This window comes from Nicotiana tabacum, chromosome 10 (assembly GCF_000715075.1).
Source record: "Nicotiana tabacum cultivar K326 chromosome 10, ASM71507v2, whole genome shotgun sequence".
NCBI lineage: Eukaryota > Viridiplantae > Streptophyta > Magnoliopsida > Solanales > Solanaceae > Nicotiana > Nicotiana tabacum.
In genome coordinates, this window is record NC_134089.1 from 168631813 (window position 1) to 168644298 (window position 12486).

Here is a 12486-nt window from a genome sequence, read left to right on the forward strand (position 1 = left end):
GAAGAAGAGTAAGAGCAATTAAAATCTGCAGAATCGGTAAAGGAGACAAATAATGGGAGAAGAAGGAGATGTAGAGATTCGATACAAGTAATGCATAAAGTAGGAATGAATACACCCACAACCCTATTTAAAAGAACTCAAGCATCACAACTGAGAAATCATGCCATCATTACCCAGCACTGGCAGATGCACGGGAAACGACGTAAAATATTAGAAAAATGCCCCATAATGACACATGATGTCATAAAGTCATTCTGAAACAATGTGACCCCAAAGGTTGCGGCTCACGACATGTTGTCATCTCGTCTGAAACACCGCTACTCGACTTGCTCGCCCAATTTTGCCAACTACAATAAACAGAATCCGCTCATCAAGGTCGCATGAGGCTGGCCTTAATAAGTAGAGGGGCTAACTGTATAGATCGAAATTTGTCTCAGTACTTGAGGCAAAGTAACATCGAGAAAAGAGTCAGCCGAGGTCGACCAGGAAATAACGAGGTTCGTGATCGAGGTGCTAATGACGGTCGAGGTCGAGCAACGCAGAAAGAGTTGTAACGGCTAGTTTATTAGAATAGGATATTAGAGAGAATATATATTCTCTGCACTTGTACTATTAGGGTTTGTTAGGGGTATGTCCCATATAAAGAGGAAAAAAGAGAATGACAAGGGCCATGTGACATTCATTGTAATAAGAGCAGACTTTACAGAAAGATTCTCTCACACTTGCAAAGATACAAAGATTACCTTTTTATCAAGATCCTTGTTTATGTTATTCTACGTTTTTCCATCAAATCCAAGGATATTTCGAATGTTCTAAGATCTATCTGTCACTCATCATTGTCAGGAGGAACAATCACCTAGTTCATTATTTATCGTGTGAATCCCTTCTTTTATTTATATAAATGTCATTTATTGCAATTTATTATTAGTTACTCCTCCATTATTGCCCACATCTCTTTAAATATTCATTGAATGTTATCCTTAACTCTCTACCATATCTGTCTATACGTTAGCCACATCCTCAGAGTTTACATTTAGAAAAAATTTATTAACTAGGTTTAATCCTTCGATAAATAAGTATAATCATTTTAACCGGAAGTTAACAATTTTTTGTCAAACACCATCGACTCAAAATAGGATTTGGAACCCCTAATTTGTCGAAATAGAAATGCAGGGAACAAAGTTAGTACAATTTATAGATTTGCCCCCACATAAACAAGTGGTGTACTTCACCTGAAAACTATGAGCCGCTCACGTGGAGCCATCTCATTACTTTGTTTTATGGTCTTTTTCAGTTAGCCAAATAAAATCCAGAAATATTAAACTAACGACTCTCACTAAATACCCGTAACTCGCCAAAGTTGAAACTTTCCTTCTTCGATGGCTTCTCTGCTGAACCCACCTCTCACTCTGCCTCAAAACAAGGTAAAATTCACACTCTTCGCAATACATATATGTATATGTTGACATTTCAATCCCTATTTATTTATTTGTTGCATAAATAATTCGTATATTGCATATAGAAAGTTGATATTCATACTAACAGCTAAGTTAATTAGGATTAATTTTGTTAAAATGTTATTTAGTTGGTTTTTGCCTGTTAATTAGCTGTCACTGCTTAATGAAACTTGATTTAGTTCGAAGGAGTTATTCCAAAGTACTTGTCTTACCTACTCCTAATGCGCCCCTTTTTTTGCAGCTACGTAGTTGCTTATCCTAAAAATTTGAACAAACTGCTTTAACTTTTCGGTAGTCTGTTAAAGTCAACCTGCAATTAGTACAAAAATCAGCTAGTAGCACCCAACGGTGCGATCTAGTGGTCAATGAAGCAGGAGGAGGCCTTGGCCTCAGGTTCAAATCTCACCAAAGGAAAAAAATGTTAGGTGATTTCGTCACAGTTGCCTTGGTGGGCAGAGTTATTCGGTACCTTTGCTGGTGGGAGGTAGCAGGTAGCCTGTGGACTAGTGGGGGTGTCACTATAAAAAATCAGCTAGTAAGCTACTTAACAAGATTAAGCTCTATTTTGGAGTAGATAGTTTTTGGATTTTATCAAAAGTGAAGCTTTTCAACTCTTTCTTTCAAGAATTACTTTGTCAGAAGCCACTGCAACACCCAAGGCCTCCTTTACTTAATGGCAAATTGATTATAAGCTTATTGCAATGATTTGTGTCAAAAAGTGGCTTTTACTATATTCTTGACTAGTTAAGTAGGCATTGCTTAGGAAAGCTATATCTTTGTGAAGGAATTGTTGATTCTATGGTTTGGTGTAATATCTGAGACAATTTCCAGATTAGCTGGTTTTCCCCATTCTTTATCAGTCGAGTCTCATTTGTCATTCACAATTGTAATTCAAGAGTAGGTAATTAGAGTTAACTGTTGATGAAAGAAAGAGAAATACAAAAGAAAACAAACTTGAAGTCACCTCTGGTAAGAAATTTAGATTAGACAATCTTAAAGCTTCTTTCTTTGTGCTTTATATGTGGCGAAGATTACTGCTTGTGACCTCCAAGGCAGTTTACTGCCTTCTATGTGAAGGAGATTGGAAAAGTATTCAATTCTATTCCATTGTGTTTACTGTTTTTCTTTCAGTTTTTTTTGTTTGAAATAGTCATTTTATGATACTTGTAGTTATGCTATATGCCAATCATACTTTGTATTCTCCTACTAATGGATGGATCAAGAATGACTTAAATGGTAGCTTCATATGTACTATTACTGATGTGTTTGTTCATTATTTCTTTGGCTTTGTTGGTTTACTTGATATGTCCTGAAAAACCCCTCTATGTTCAGCTGAATCCTGGGGGTGTCCTATCTGTAGCTACCAGCACAATACCATGCAAAAAATTTCAACCATTTTTAACACGGCAAAGGAGCCACAGGCATTGTTTGCTGATGAGAGCTAAAGCGTCGGTTGAAACGGATATGCTTGCAAAAGATTCTGTAGGCGCCAATGCTGTTGATGATAAGGGTGATCCTTCTTTGCCATCTTAAACAGCATGCAGTCAAAATTTTCATCGGATTTCTCTATATTCTTTTATATCATCATTAAGAAATAGCTAATAATTAAGGAATTCATGATATCATTTGTGGTCCTTTGGTCATGCATGCAATTTAGTTCTGGTATCGATACCGTGTGAAAAAAATGAGTGAATCTGTTCCCACTTTTGTAATTTTAAATTTGATTAGACCCAGAAATTAAATGATAATAGTTCCAAACTCTAGCCTTTTTTAATTCCTGTTAGTGTTCTCTTTGGCTTTGATTTGGAGTGACATATAGACAGCTTTTGGTTATGGTCAAGCTCTAGCTTAATAAACATAAGTAGTAGCTTTGATATTCTTGTTCGAAATTTTGATGGAATCTCAGGAAATGTACAGTTACCGTAATCCATTAAGTTGTTCAGCTTAAGGGTACATGAAGTCAATTGGTGAATACACATCTTATTTGTAAATTTATACCATCTTTCAAGGTATTGGTTGCATATGGGTCGATGGAGTTTACACCAGAAAGTCCGACTTTATAGAAATTATTTGATAACAGAAGGGGATGGCCTGGTGGTAATTGACTTGAGCCTTGGGGTTTGCTCCCTTTCAAGGTCTCAAGTTCGAAACCCACTTGGTGCAAACAATTTCTGAGGGCCATCGGACTGGGTAAAACCTGAATTAACCGGGGTGAACTTGCGGGAAACTCCTTGCCGAGGGCCTGTGCACCCCCGGGATTAGTCGGAGCTCGAAGAGACTCGGACACCCGGTGCGAATCAAAAAAAAAAAGATTGTTAAGGCCAAACTGGTCTTCTAGTATAATGATCGAAATATATCTGATTGTAAGTAATGGTTTTGATCTACTGCAGATTTTGGAGTTGTTAGCATGCACCACGTTGGAATACTATGTGAAAACCTTGAGAGGTCGTTGGACTTTTATCAGAATATTCTTGGTAACACACTTTACTTTCTAAGTGGATGACTAGTTTCCTGTTAGAATACATAAGTCCGCGGTTCTGAAAGCTCATGAATGATCAGGACTAGAAATAAATGAGGCAAGACCACATGACAAGCTTCCCTACAGAGGTGCTTGGTTGTGGGTGGGATCAGAGATGATACATCTAATGGAGCTTCCAAATCCAGATCCCTTGACTGGTCGGCCTGAACATGGGGGGCGAGATCGTCATACTTGCATAGCAATTCGCGATGTGTCTAAGCTGAAAGTTATCCTTGATGAAGCTGGTAATTCATTTAAATTCTTGCTGTTTTACATTCTGAGTTGAGAATATTAAAGAATTCTGGACATTCATTCCACTCTTCATCTTCCATTTCAGGTATTCCCTACACCCTTAGTCGCTCTGGGAGGCCAGCCATTTTCACTCGAGACCCAGATGCTAATGCACTAGAATTTACTCAAGTTGATGCTTGACATAATTTGGACTGCTTGCTCTCTAATCTGTGATCTTTATATAGTTAAAATATACAGCTGCTGTGCATATATGTATAGGGATATTCAACAAATTCAGTCAATAACTGTTTGAAGCATTGCAGCTATCAGCATCATTTAAAGTTAGATATAGTGGTTATGGTTTGTCAACCTAAACAAAAAAGGGAAAAAAAAAAGTCATGTGCTGTGTATATGATTTGAATATATGCTGCTCCTAGTTGAATATATGTGATAAAAGGATCAGCTAATACAATTTTCACGAATACGTGTAAGTTATTTTGTAAGATTTACCCCAATTCCAAATTACACCATCTGTAGGATTGTAGGCTCCAAGTCTTGAACAACTTTTTTTGGTTAAATTTTGAACAATTATTTTCTATATCGGTAATGGCTTCCCATGTTTTATTTTCAAATTCCATGACACAATATTTTTCAAGAAGAGTTTAGCTTCCTTTATACTGACTTTTACATTGTCATGTGAGCTAAAAGATAAACTAAATGTAGTCCATAAAAAGTGAGATTAACCACTTGGAAATAAGAGTTTACTGCAATAAGTCAAGATATACCGGTAGTATAAAACTTTACACTGTCACAATATGTAAGTTAAATTCTTTCAAGAATGAGATGTCCTATATATAGCTGCTCTAAGTCTGACGGTATTATGGATTAATTCCTGAATTTCCACAAACTTTTTATTACAGGTTATGTGCCTTAATGCACTAGTATAGTAATGTCTTGTCTCCAAAAACATTCTTTGCTGAGTTCATCACTGCCATTGAATGATGGAAATTATACCCAGTTTTGCCTTGCTTCCAAATGAATAAGTATCGTCTGTTCAATGTCACTGCATTTTACGAATCAACGACTTTCTTAGTGAAAGCATACAGTTCAGAGCAGACTTGTGCAATTGAACGAAAAGATGCATGCAATCTGTTTCTTCATTCCCGGGATAATGAAACACAATTGTCTACATTCTTTGTGTTCTCGACTATCAAATGCAATATAAATGCTTATAAGACTACAATTGTAACTTTCAATGCACTTGAGTAATGCCAATGAACAACAGTGACATCTATATTTTGTTCTCGAGACACCTCTCCAACAGAATATAATATATGTCCAAGTTCTTTTCCTTTCACTCCTTCCCCTTTATTGTTCTCCGGAACTATTATTGGCTTGATATATGCACACATTACAAATGTGACTTCCAATCTTGTATGGCAAGGCGTAATGTGTGGTTTGGGGTAAGCATCTTGTGTTGCAGTCTCTGTTTCGTCACAGGTGACACGTTATGTCTGTCAACCCATGCCTTTATTGCTCTATGCTCATATGAAAAGCCATCAGCTGCTATATGTGGGCTTTCCATTACTTCCTGCAAATATGTCGCGTGATAATAGACAAGGCAGCAGAATATGATGCATGTTACTAGAAAAAAGGACTTTACAAACTATCAAGTCATCTCATGGAATTTGTATTCTCACCTGAAGGATTGGACAGAAGTACTGGCTAGGTGCCTGGATAAGGTTTTTCTCTGACTTGACATGCATTTCGGCAAATTCAGAAAGCTTTTTCAGAAGTGGAAGAACTTCAGTCTCAAGATCTGGTCTATCTCTGCATCTAAGCTTACAGCATTGTAGTGCCATCTTAGCTAGCTCTTCTGCTTCAATCAAAGGCCAGTCTACAACTGACTTATCAAGTACATTCACGAGCGAATTACTATCTATAGCTTTTTCAATTTTCATGATAAGGCCTTTAGGATGACAAGCAGCCAATAGTTGAAGTGCTATTATTCCAAAAGCATAGAGATCAGACTTAGGTCTCAGGGTGCCAGTTCTTTGATACTCCGGATCCATGTAAGCAAGAGTGCCAGCAATAATGGAGTCCCTATACTCAGTAATACTTTCTGGAACAATATCTGACATTATTTTTGCTAAACCCACATCTCCAATTTTACTCACATAATTTTTGTCCAACAGTATGTTTCCTGGTTTTAGATCTCGATGAACAACGGGCTCAGGCTTTGAGTTGTGCAAGAATGCAAGACCACATGCCACTTCAAAAAGTATCCGGAATCGAACAAACCAGGGAAGAGGTCTGTTTTTTCCTTGGAAAATGTAATCTTCCAGGCTTCCATTTTCCATATACTCATAAACAAGACAGCCATTTTCTGGAGAGGCTCCAAGCAGTAAAACAATATTTGGGTGATGCAACTGGCTAAGAACCTCAACCTACGAATAATTTAATACGAAATTAATCTAAAGTTGGAAGTTTTGCCAGAATGGCATTGCCACAGTTGCCTGAAGCGAAAAACTTAATGGCATGACATAGGCATCTAGTGAGGTACTAAACAAGTAACATTGATATACAAGTCACAATGTGGGACTCCGGTAGCTCTTCCCCCCCCCCCCAAAAAAAAAAAAAAAAAAGAGAGAGAGAGAGAGAAGGATGAAAGGAATCTAGTAATGATATGAGGTCAGAAGTATTATTTTGTGCGGATAATAACGCTAGAGAAGTGTCTTCAGTTAAAAAATGCACGTGTGCTTTGAAAGGAAAGCAGTCGCGGTGAAGAATCCAGATATTTTGAATGAGAAAGAAATCAATAGAGATTGAGGAGAACCTCTCTTAGAAATTCCTCTTTCTTTTGTGATGCATCAGGATGAAGAATTTTGATGGCAACAGGGGTATGATCAAGGTTGCCTTTGTAAACTTTCCCATAGCCTCCTTCGCCAATCATCTTAGAGTCAGAAAAGAAATCAGTAGCCACCTCAATCTCTTCTCTAGTTAGCCTCCTATACCTTCCATCACATGACATCAGTGCATTGACGACCTTTTGTTTTTCTAAGGACTGTTGGAGAGCCTTCAGCTCTGCTATCTGCCTCTCACAAGCCTCTTCGGCGAGCAACTTTCTTGCTATCATGACCTCCTTCTCCGTTTCCACATGCTTCTTCTTTGCTTCAGCAGCTGTTTTCCTTAGGCTTTCTTCTCTTTTCTGGGCTGCATTCACTCTTCTTGCTTCTTCAATGCATTCAGAAGAAAGTAGTTGGACCTGAAAGATAGCCAGAGGGTTACGTTCAGATATGGTTGATGGTAACCGCGGACAAATATGGTCAGGCAATAGGTGATTTGTCCTAGTGACAGAGTTGTTGTATACCATATAATGCTCTAATCCATCACCACAAATGGAACTTAAGATAAAGAAGACGACAAGAAGTTGATTCTGACAAAAAGCATAAATTTGTTTTTTTTTTTGGGAAGGTCATGCTTTTTTTTGACAAAAAGCATAAATTTGTTCATTTTCTCGTATGAAAGAGGAGCAATCAAGTACCTGATTTCGAGGTAAAATAAATAGATAAGGATTTTACCTTGTTTTGAGCATGGATCAGATGTTCACACGTTTGGTTGTACATTGCAATGGTATTTTGTAATTCTAAGCGCATTCTTTCCATTTCAGCCTGAATGTCTGACTGCTCAACGACATAAAAAAATACCTCAACATACTTACTCTTGATACTGTTACACGTAATAAAATACTCCAATAAGACATTGTAATAAATAGTACAATATTCAAGAGAAAGTTTGATAAAAACAAATTGACCTGCTCTGAACAAGTGGAAGAATGACCACCCTTGACCACCTCCGGACCTGCTGTAAATTCTTCTACATTTTGTTTATATCTTTGCTGAGACCTGAAATGAATAGAAGAGTTCCCATGTGCAAATGCTGGAGAATTCAGGTGGGTAAAGTTTGGAAGTGATGATGCTCTTCTATTAAATTCCATGGCGGCATAAGACACATTGGATTCTTGTTGATTGATAGTATGAACTTCTGTCTCTGTTTCAGAATAGAAAGTACTTGTTGGAAGTTAAAACTACTATTCTCGGAAGGCAAAAGAGAGATGACAAACGAAATCAAGGTAATAACAAAGAGAGGATTTTTTTTTTCATGTACCAGTAGGTAACAGGGGACTCAAGGAGTTTTTCAGAAGCCCATTTGACGACACCACATAAACATCACAAGACTCAGGAGCATGCTTCAGGATAACAGATGGTACGCCCGAATCCTTCTGCCTCCTGGTTAAAATTGATTAAAAGTTTTAGCACCAGTAGTAATAAAAAAAATCAAGCATCACGATATTATCATCTAAAAGCTCAAGTTGCAGCCCAAAGATACAAATCGTCAGATAAACATAATATTTCGGCAGAGAACAGGACTCCTACTATGGAGATTAAGAAAATCAATTAGATTAACCATGATCAATAACAGTTTGGGTAACTCTTGATGCAACATAATCTTCAGAAAGACAGGCCTCATAATACCAGTCAAAATCTTTGTAATCATAACTTGGACAATTAAACTGTTGAATAGTATGAACCCTGATCAAAATTTGAATTGTTACAGAAGTGACACTTATATTTAATTAGATTTTCAACATGCCCCTCAAGTGCAGACTATTTTCCATAGGCCAAGCATTTGAAAATTCTTCAAATGAAATTCGAACAAATGATCTTTTCGGTTGCCATGCCATGGAAAAGAATATGAGCCTCCGATAGACACCTTATGTGATAAGTGATACAGCTAGGCCCATTATCCTATTGAGCAGCGTTATGCAACCGATATGAAACATTATATATCTCTAACAAATGCAAATCCAAGACATCTTGATCCTATGCCATACCTGGAAAAGTAACTGGGAGAGGAAGAGCCCAACACTAGAGTATTAATCCCAGCCTGAGTTACATATTGTAGAAGCATTGTTGCAGGATTATCCCCTTCCAGCACCACAGTTTCAACCTATAGGAAGTTTAGACATTAGAACATATGACAATCATTCTAAGTTAAGAAACATTTAACCAACCAAAGAAGGAGAAGAAAAAGGAAGAGAAAGCTTACACTTTTTCGATTGCATAAATTCTTAAATGGGATAAATATTTCTTTACATTTGGCCCTCATATCCTCAATATACATTTCCACCACATTGTCATCAAGCTCGTTAACTGGAATACTCCTTCCTGCTATAAAGTTCACCAGTCATAGATATTACAAAATCCAGAAGACTAAAATGATCTTGCGGATAGATCAGCTATGATATCAATATAGCCTTTTAAATAGATCAAATAACCATGCATCAAGATCGAACCAAGTAATCTTTAGAATGGAGTGAGGAAACTGAGACAGATTCATTCTAAAGCAGTTCATACCAAATTCAGCCAGCTCACTTTCATGAAAAGGCAAGTTTAAACGGTAAATATTTTTGAATTTCTCTTCATGACAGACAACAATTGCCACACGATTTTTTTTAAACAAAATTTACAACCATTTCTGTAATTGCAAATACAATGGACAGAAGGAAAATAGTTAGCAAAGTAAATTGTAAAATTCTATACTGAAAATGTATGAGAATAGTAGCTATATATGTGTAATGATATTCTTAATGCTATGAGCCCTTTTGAAGAACCTTGCCGGTTTGATCCATAGGGAGATATTATCATTCCATGTTAAGAGTAACATTTAGGTCGGTTTAACCCTACAAGTGATATCAGAGCTGATGGCTTGACACGGCGAGTATGAAAATGGCAGTGAGTAGCTCTCACATTGCAGCCCATGAAGAGCTAAAAAGCAATCCCATTGGAGTGATGGTGCAAAATGGATAGCCTTGGCGGTGTGGCCCATCGTTTGGAGATGCACACACGAGTAGAAGATTTTGGGCATTTAGGGTCCATAAAATACTCGGATGGAACGGGTGACACATAGCTAATCTCTAGATAAGCTCATGAGTCTATGTGATACTCAATTTGTTGGGTGAGCGAACAAAGTACCTCATTGGAAGTTGATAGGAATTAGAAACTACATATACATTTAATTATACTTCTAATAGTATGAGGACTTTTGGTAAAAACAGTAAGGGCTTTAGCCCCAAGCAGACAGTATCATACCAGACAAATTAGATATGTTTTCCTTGATCACAGAACTTTACCTCTCTAAATAGCAAAAAAATTGAAAAAATACAATATAAATAATAAGAAAATATCTTTTATGCAGAGACTTGACAGCACAACATAAATTTCTTCGTCTCGATATCATTGAACTAACATTTACACCCTCGTACTATTGAAAACAACTCAAACTGAAATGAAAGTGATCATTGCATCCTTAGCAAGACTTTTTTGTGCTAATAAAAGATAGTAAAGGAGTATTTAAGGTAACTAATTAACAAGATGTAAGAAAAAAAAAACTCAATATAGTCAATTAATCATATGCATATAGACGTATATGAAGGAAAATTTACAGGGAGTTGGAATGGCGGTGATGGTAGGCATGACATGAATGAGGAAAAAGCGATGAGCTTTAGGCAACAACTTCTCTACTGCCCACCGGACAGCTCGTTGACTGCCTTTCCCTTCGGCGCTCTTAACTGCCACCGCAACGTTGACCATCGCCGCCGCAGCTGACGGTGGAGCACCGTTACCATCTCCGTCGACTTTCACTTTCATTGTTGAAACCGATAACAAATAATACTTTAGAAAGTGATCAGCATACTGTAACCACAGGCTTATTAGTTAAATCTTCTAATTGAGCAATAGATCATTTGACTTGTATTTTGGGGAAGCCCCTCCCCCTTCCACCTTTTAATTTTTTTATTTAAAGAAAATTAAATATAGCTAAGTCAAATTTTCATCTTTGTACAATATGCCTGCACTTTAAAATATATGGTAAACTAGTTAAACATTCTTATACGTATTGTATTATTTGATAAATATAATATTTGGATATATTGTATCGTTTGTAATCATTTAGTGATGTCGAGCACCAACAATATGAAGAATAAACTTGCAACATTACTAAGAAAAATGGGATACAAAATAGGATTATTAGATAAAAAAGTCAAGTAAAAGATAAAATATGATTATTTAATAATAAGAAATAGCAAGATGAGAGGGAAAAACAAGGTAATTACGACGCCACCACACCAAATCTGTCGTTCCATAAATTGACATTTTTCGTCCTTACGAGCGATGGATTTAAGGATACGATACAATAAAATTTAAATAACAATCAAAACAAACTTTGTGTTTAAAGTAACAATACGATACAATACAATACGGAACAACCATCCAAACAAGCTGTTACAATATATGGTAAATTAGTTAAGCATTCTTATATTATTACCCAATTCTAGATATCCTAGACCTACCTATTTATTGGAATTTTAATAAATTATTATACATAAATTAATATATTGTATCAAAAGTACTGAATTCAAACGAATTCAATTTTGCCTGGTTATATCTTCTATTGTTACATGCTTAAAATATCCAAAGATCGTTTGCAAAAAACTTAGCTATAACGTAGAAATAAGTTGGTCTAAGACTAAGTAACTTATTATGGGCCAACACGAGTTATGTAGTAGGCATTTGGACATAAAAATTATAATATTTGAAAAAATGTAAATTCGGAGTTAAGTAGGAAAATAGTATTTGGAATTTGAAATTTTGTTTGGACATGCATTTCACTTGAAAAAATATTGCAGTTTTGTGCGTGGAGAAAAAAATTCTGAAAATAAAAAAATTTCAAGAACTTGCAAAATTTATTGGACAAAAATATTTTTGAAAAAAAATAAAAAAAAAGAAAAAAAAATTATGGACCAACGGGGCCTTAATATTATACCATTCTAATTTCACTGTTCTTTGACATTTCATAACTTGTTTCAACAAAATAATTTCTAACATTTCTTAAACATGAGGCTTCTAATTTTGTATTGTTTCTAAATCTTTTCTGCAAATATTATAGAGAACTCTCACAGATTTACAAAAATGAAAATTGACAGAGGGAAAATATTCTTACGTTCTGAAGGCAAAACATTCATCCCAGAATCTTTGTGCTTAATATAAGCATATTATTTAAAAATTATAAGCTTATTTCACTCTGCTAGAATCACTTAATATAAGCATATTTAAAAATTATAAAATCTTTAAAAATCACATATATATTAATCTGAACCAGTTGACTCTAAATTCTAGATTTGCCTACAGATCTATAAAACAAAGATGATAGATATGTGAA

The 12486-nt window shown here is 36.0% G+C and overlaps 2 protein-coding genes across 3 annotated transcripts; one reads left to right on the forward strand and one right to left on the reverse strand.

Moving 5' to 3' along the window:
- Window positions 1-1264: 1264 nt before the first annotated feature.
- On the forward strand, window positions 1265-4709 carry LOC107832338 (uncharacterized). The gene is made up of 5 exons (XM_016660164.2): window positions 1265-1424; window positions 2790-2967; window positions 3848-3931; window positions 4017-4220; window positions 4313-4709. Exons 1-5 carry the CDS (start codon window positions 1380-1382, stop codon window positions 4405-4407), a joined length of 606 nt encoding a protein of 201 aa, XP_016515650.1. The 5' UTR covers window positions 1265-1379; the 3' UTR covers window positions 4408-4709.
- A 637-nt stretch (window positions 4710-5346) lies between these two features.
- LOC107832348 (U-box domain-containing protein 34) lies at window positions 5347-10986 on the reverse strand. Of its 2 annotated transcripts, none has more exons than XM_016660172.2 (9): window positions 10712-10986; window positions 9316-9437; window positions 9101-9216; window positions 8374-8495; window positions 8021-8256; window positions 7788-7889; window positions 7043-7471; window positions 5907-6653; window positions 5347-5797 (listed from the first exon to the last, which is right to left on the reverse strand). In XM_016660172.2, exons 1-9 carry the CDS (start codon window positions 10914-10916, stop codon window positions 5618-5620), a joined length of 2259 nt encoding a protein of 752 aa, XP_016515658.2. In that variant the 5' UTR covers window positions 10917-10986; the 3' UTR covers window positions 5347-5617. The 2 variants fall into 2 exon arrangements, with proteins under 2 accessions (XP_016515658.2, XP_016515665.2); XM_016660179.2 differs by having other exon boundaries at window positions 9316-9434; window positions 10712-10984.
- Window positions 10987-12486: the final 1500 nt, after the last annotated feature.

Bases quoted from the DNA above. Each gene is read 5' to 3' on its own strand.
- LOC107832338 (XM_016660164.2), top strand. From the start codon at position 1,380: ATGGCTTCTCTGCTGAACCCACCTCTCACTCTGCCTCAAAACAAG. The intron at 3,932-4,016 runs GTAACACACTTT...ATGAATGATCAG, and splicing joins CTTTTATCAGAATATTCTTG to GACTAGAAATAAATGAGGCA. The intron at 4,221-4,312 runs GTAATTCATTTA...CTTCCATTTCAG, and splicing joins AGTTATCCTTGATGAAGCTG to GTATTCCCTACACCCTTAGT.
- LOC107832348 (XM_016660172.2), bottom strand. From the start codon at position 10,916: ATGAAAGTGAAAGTCGACGGAGATGGTAACGGTGCTCCACCGTCAGCT. The intron at 9,438-10,711 runs GTAAATTTTCCT...TGAACTTTATAG, and splicing joins CACCGCCATTCCAACTCCCT to CAGGAAGGAGTATTCCAGTT. The intron at 5,798-5,906 runs GTGAGAATACAA...ACATATTTGCAG, and splicing joins ACTTCTGTCCAATCCTTCAG to GAAGTAATGGAAAGCCCACA.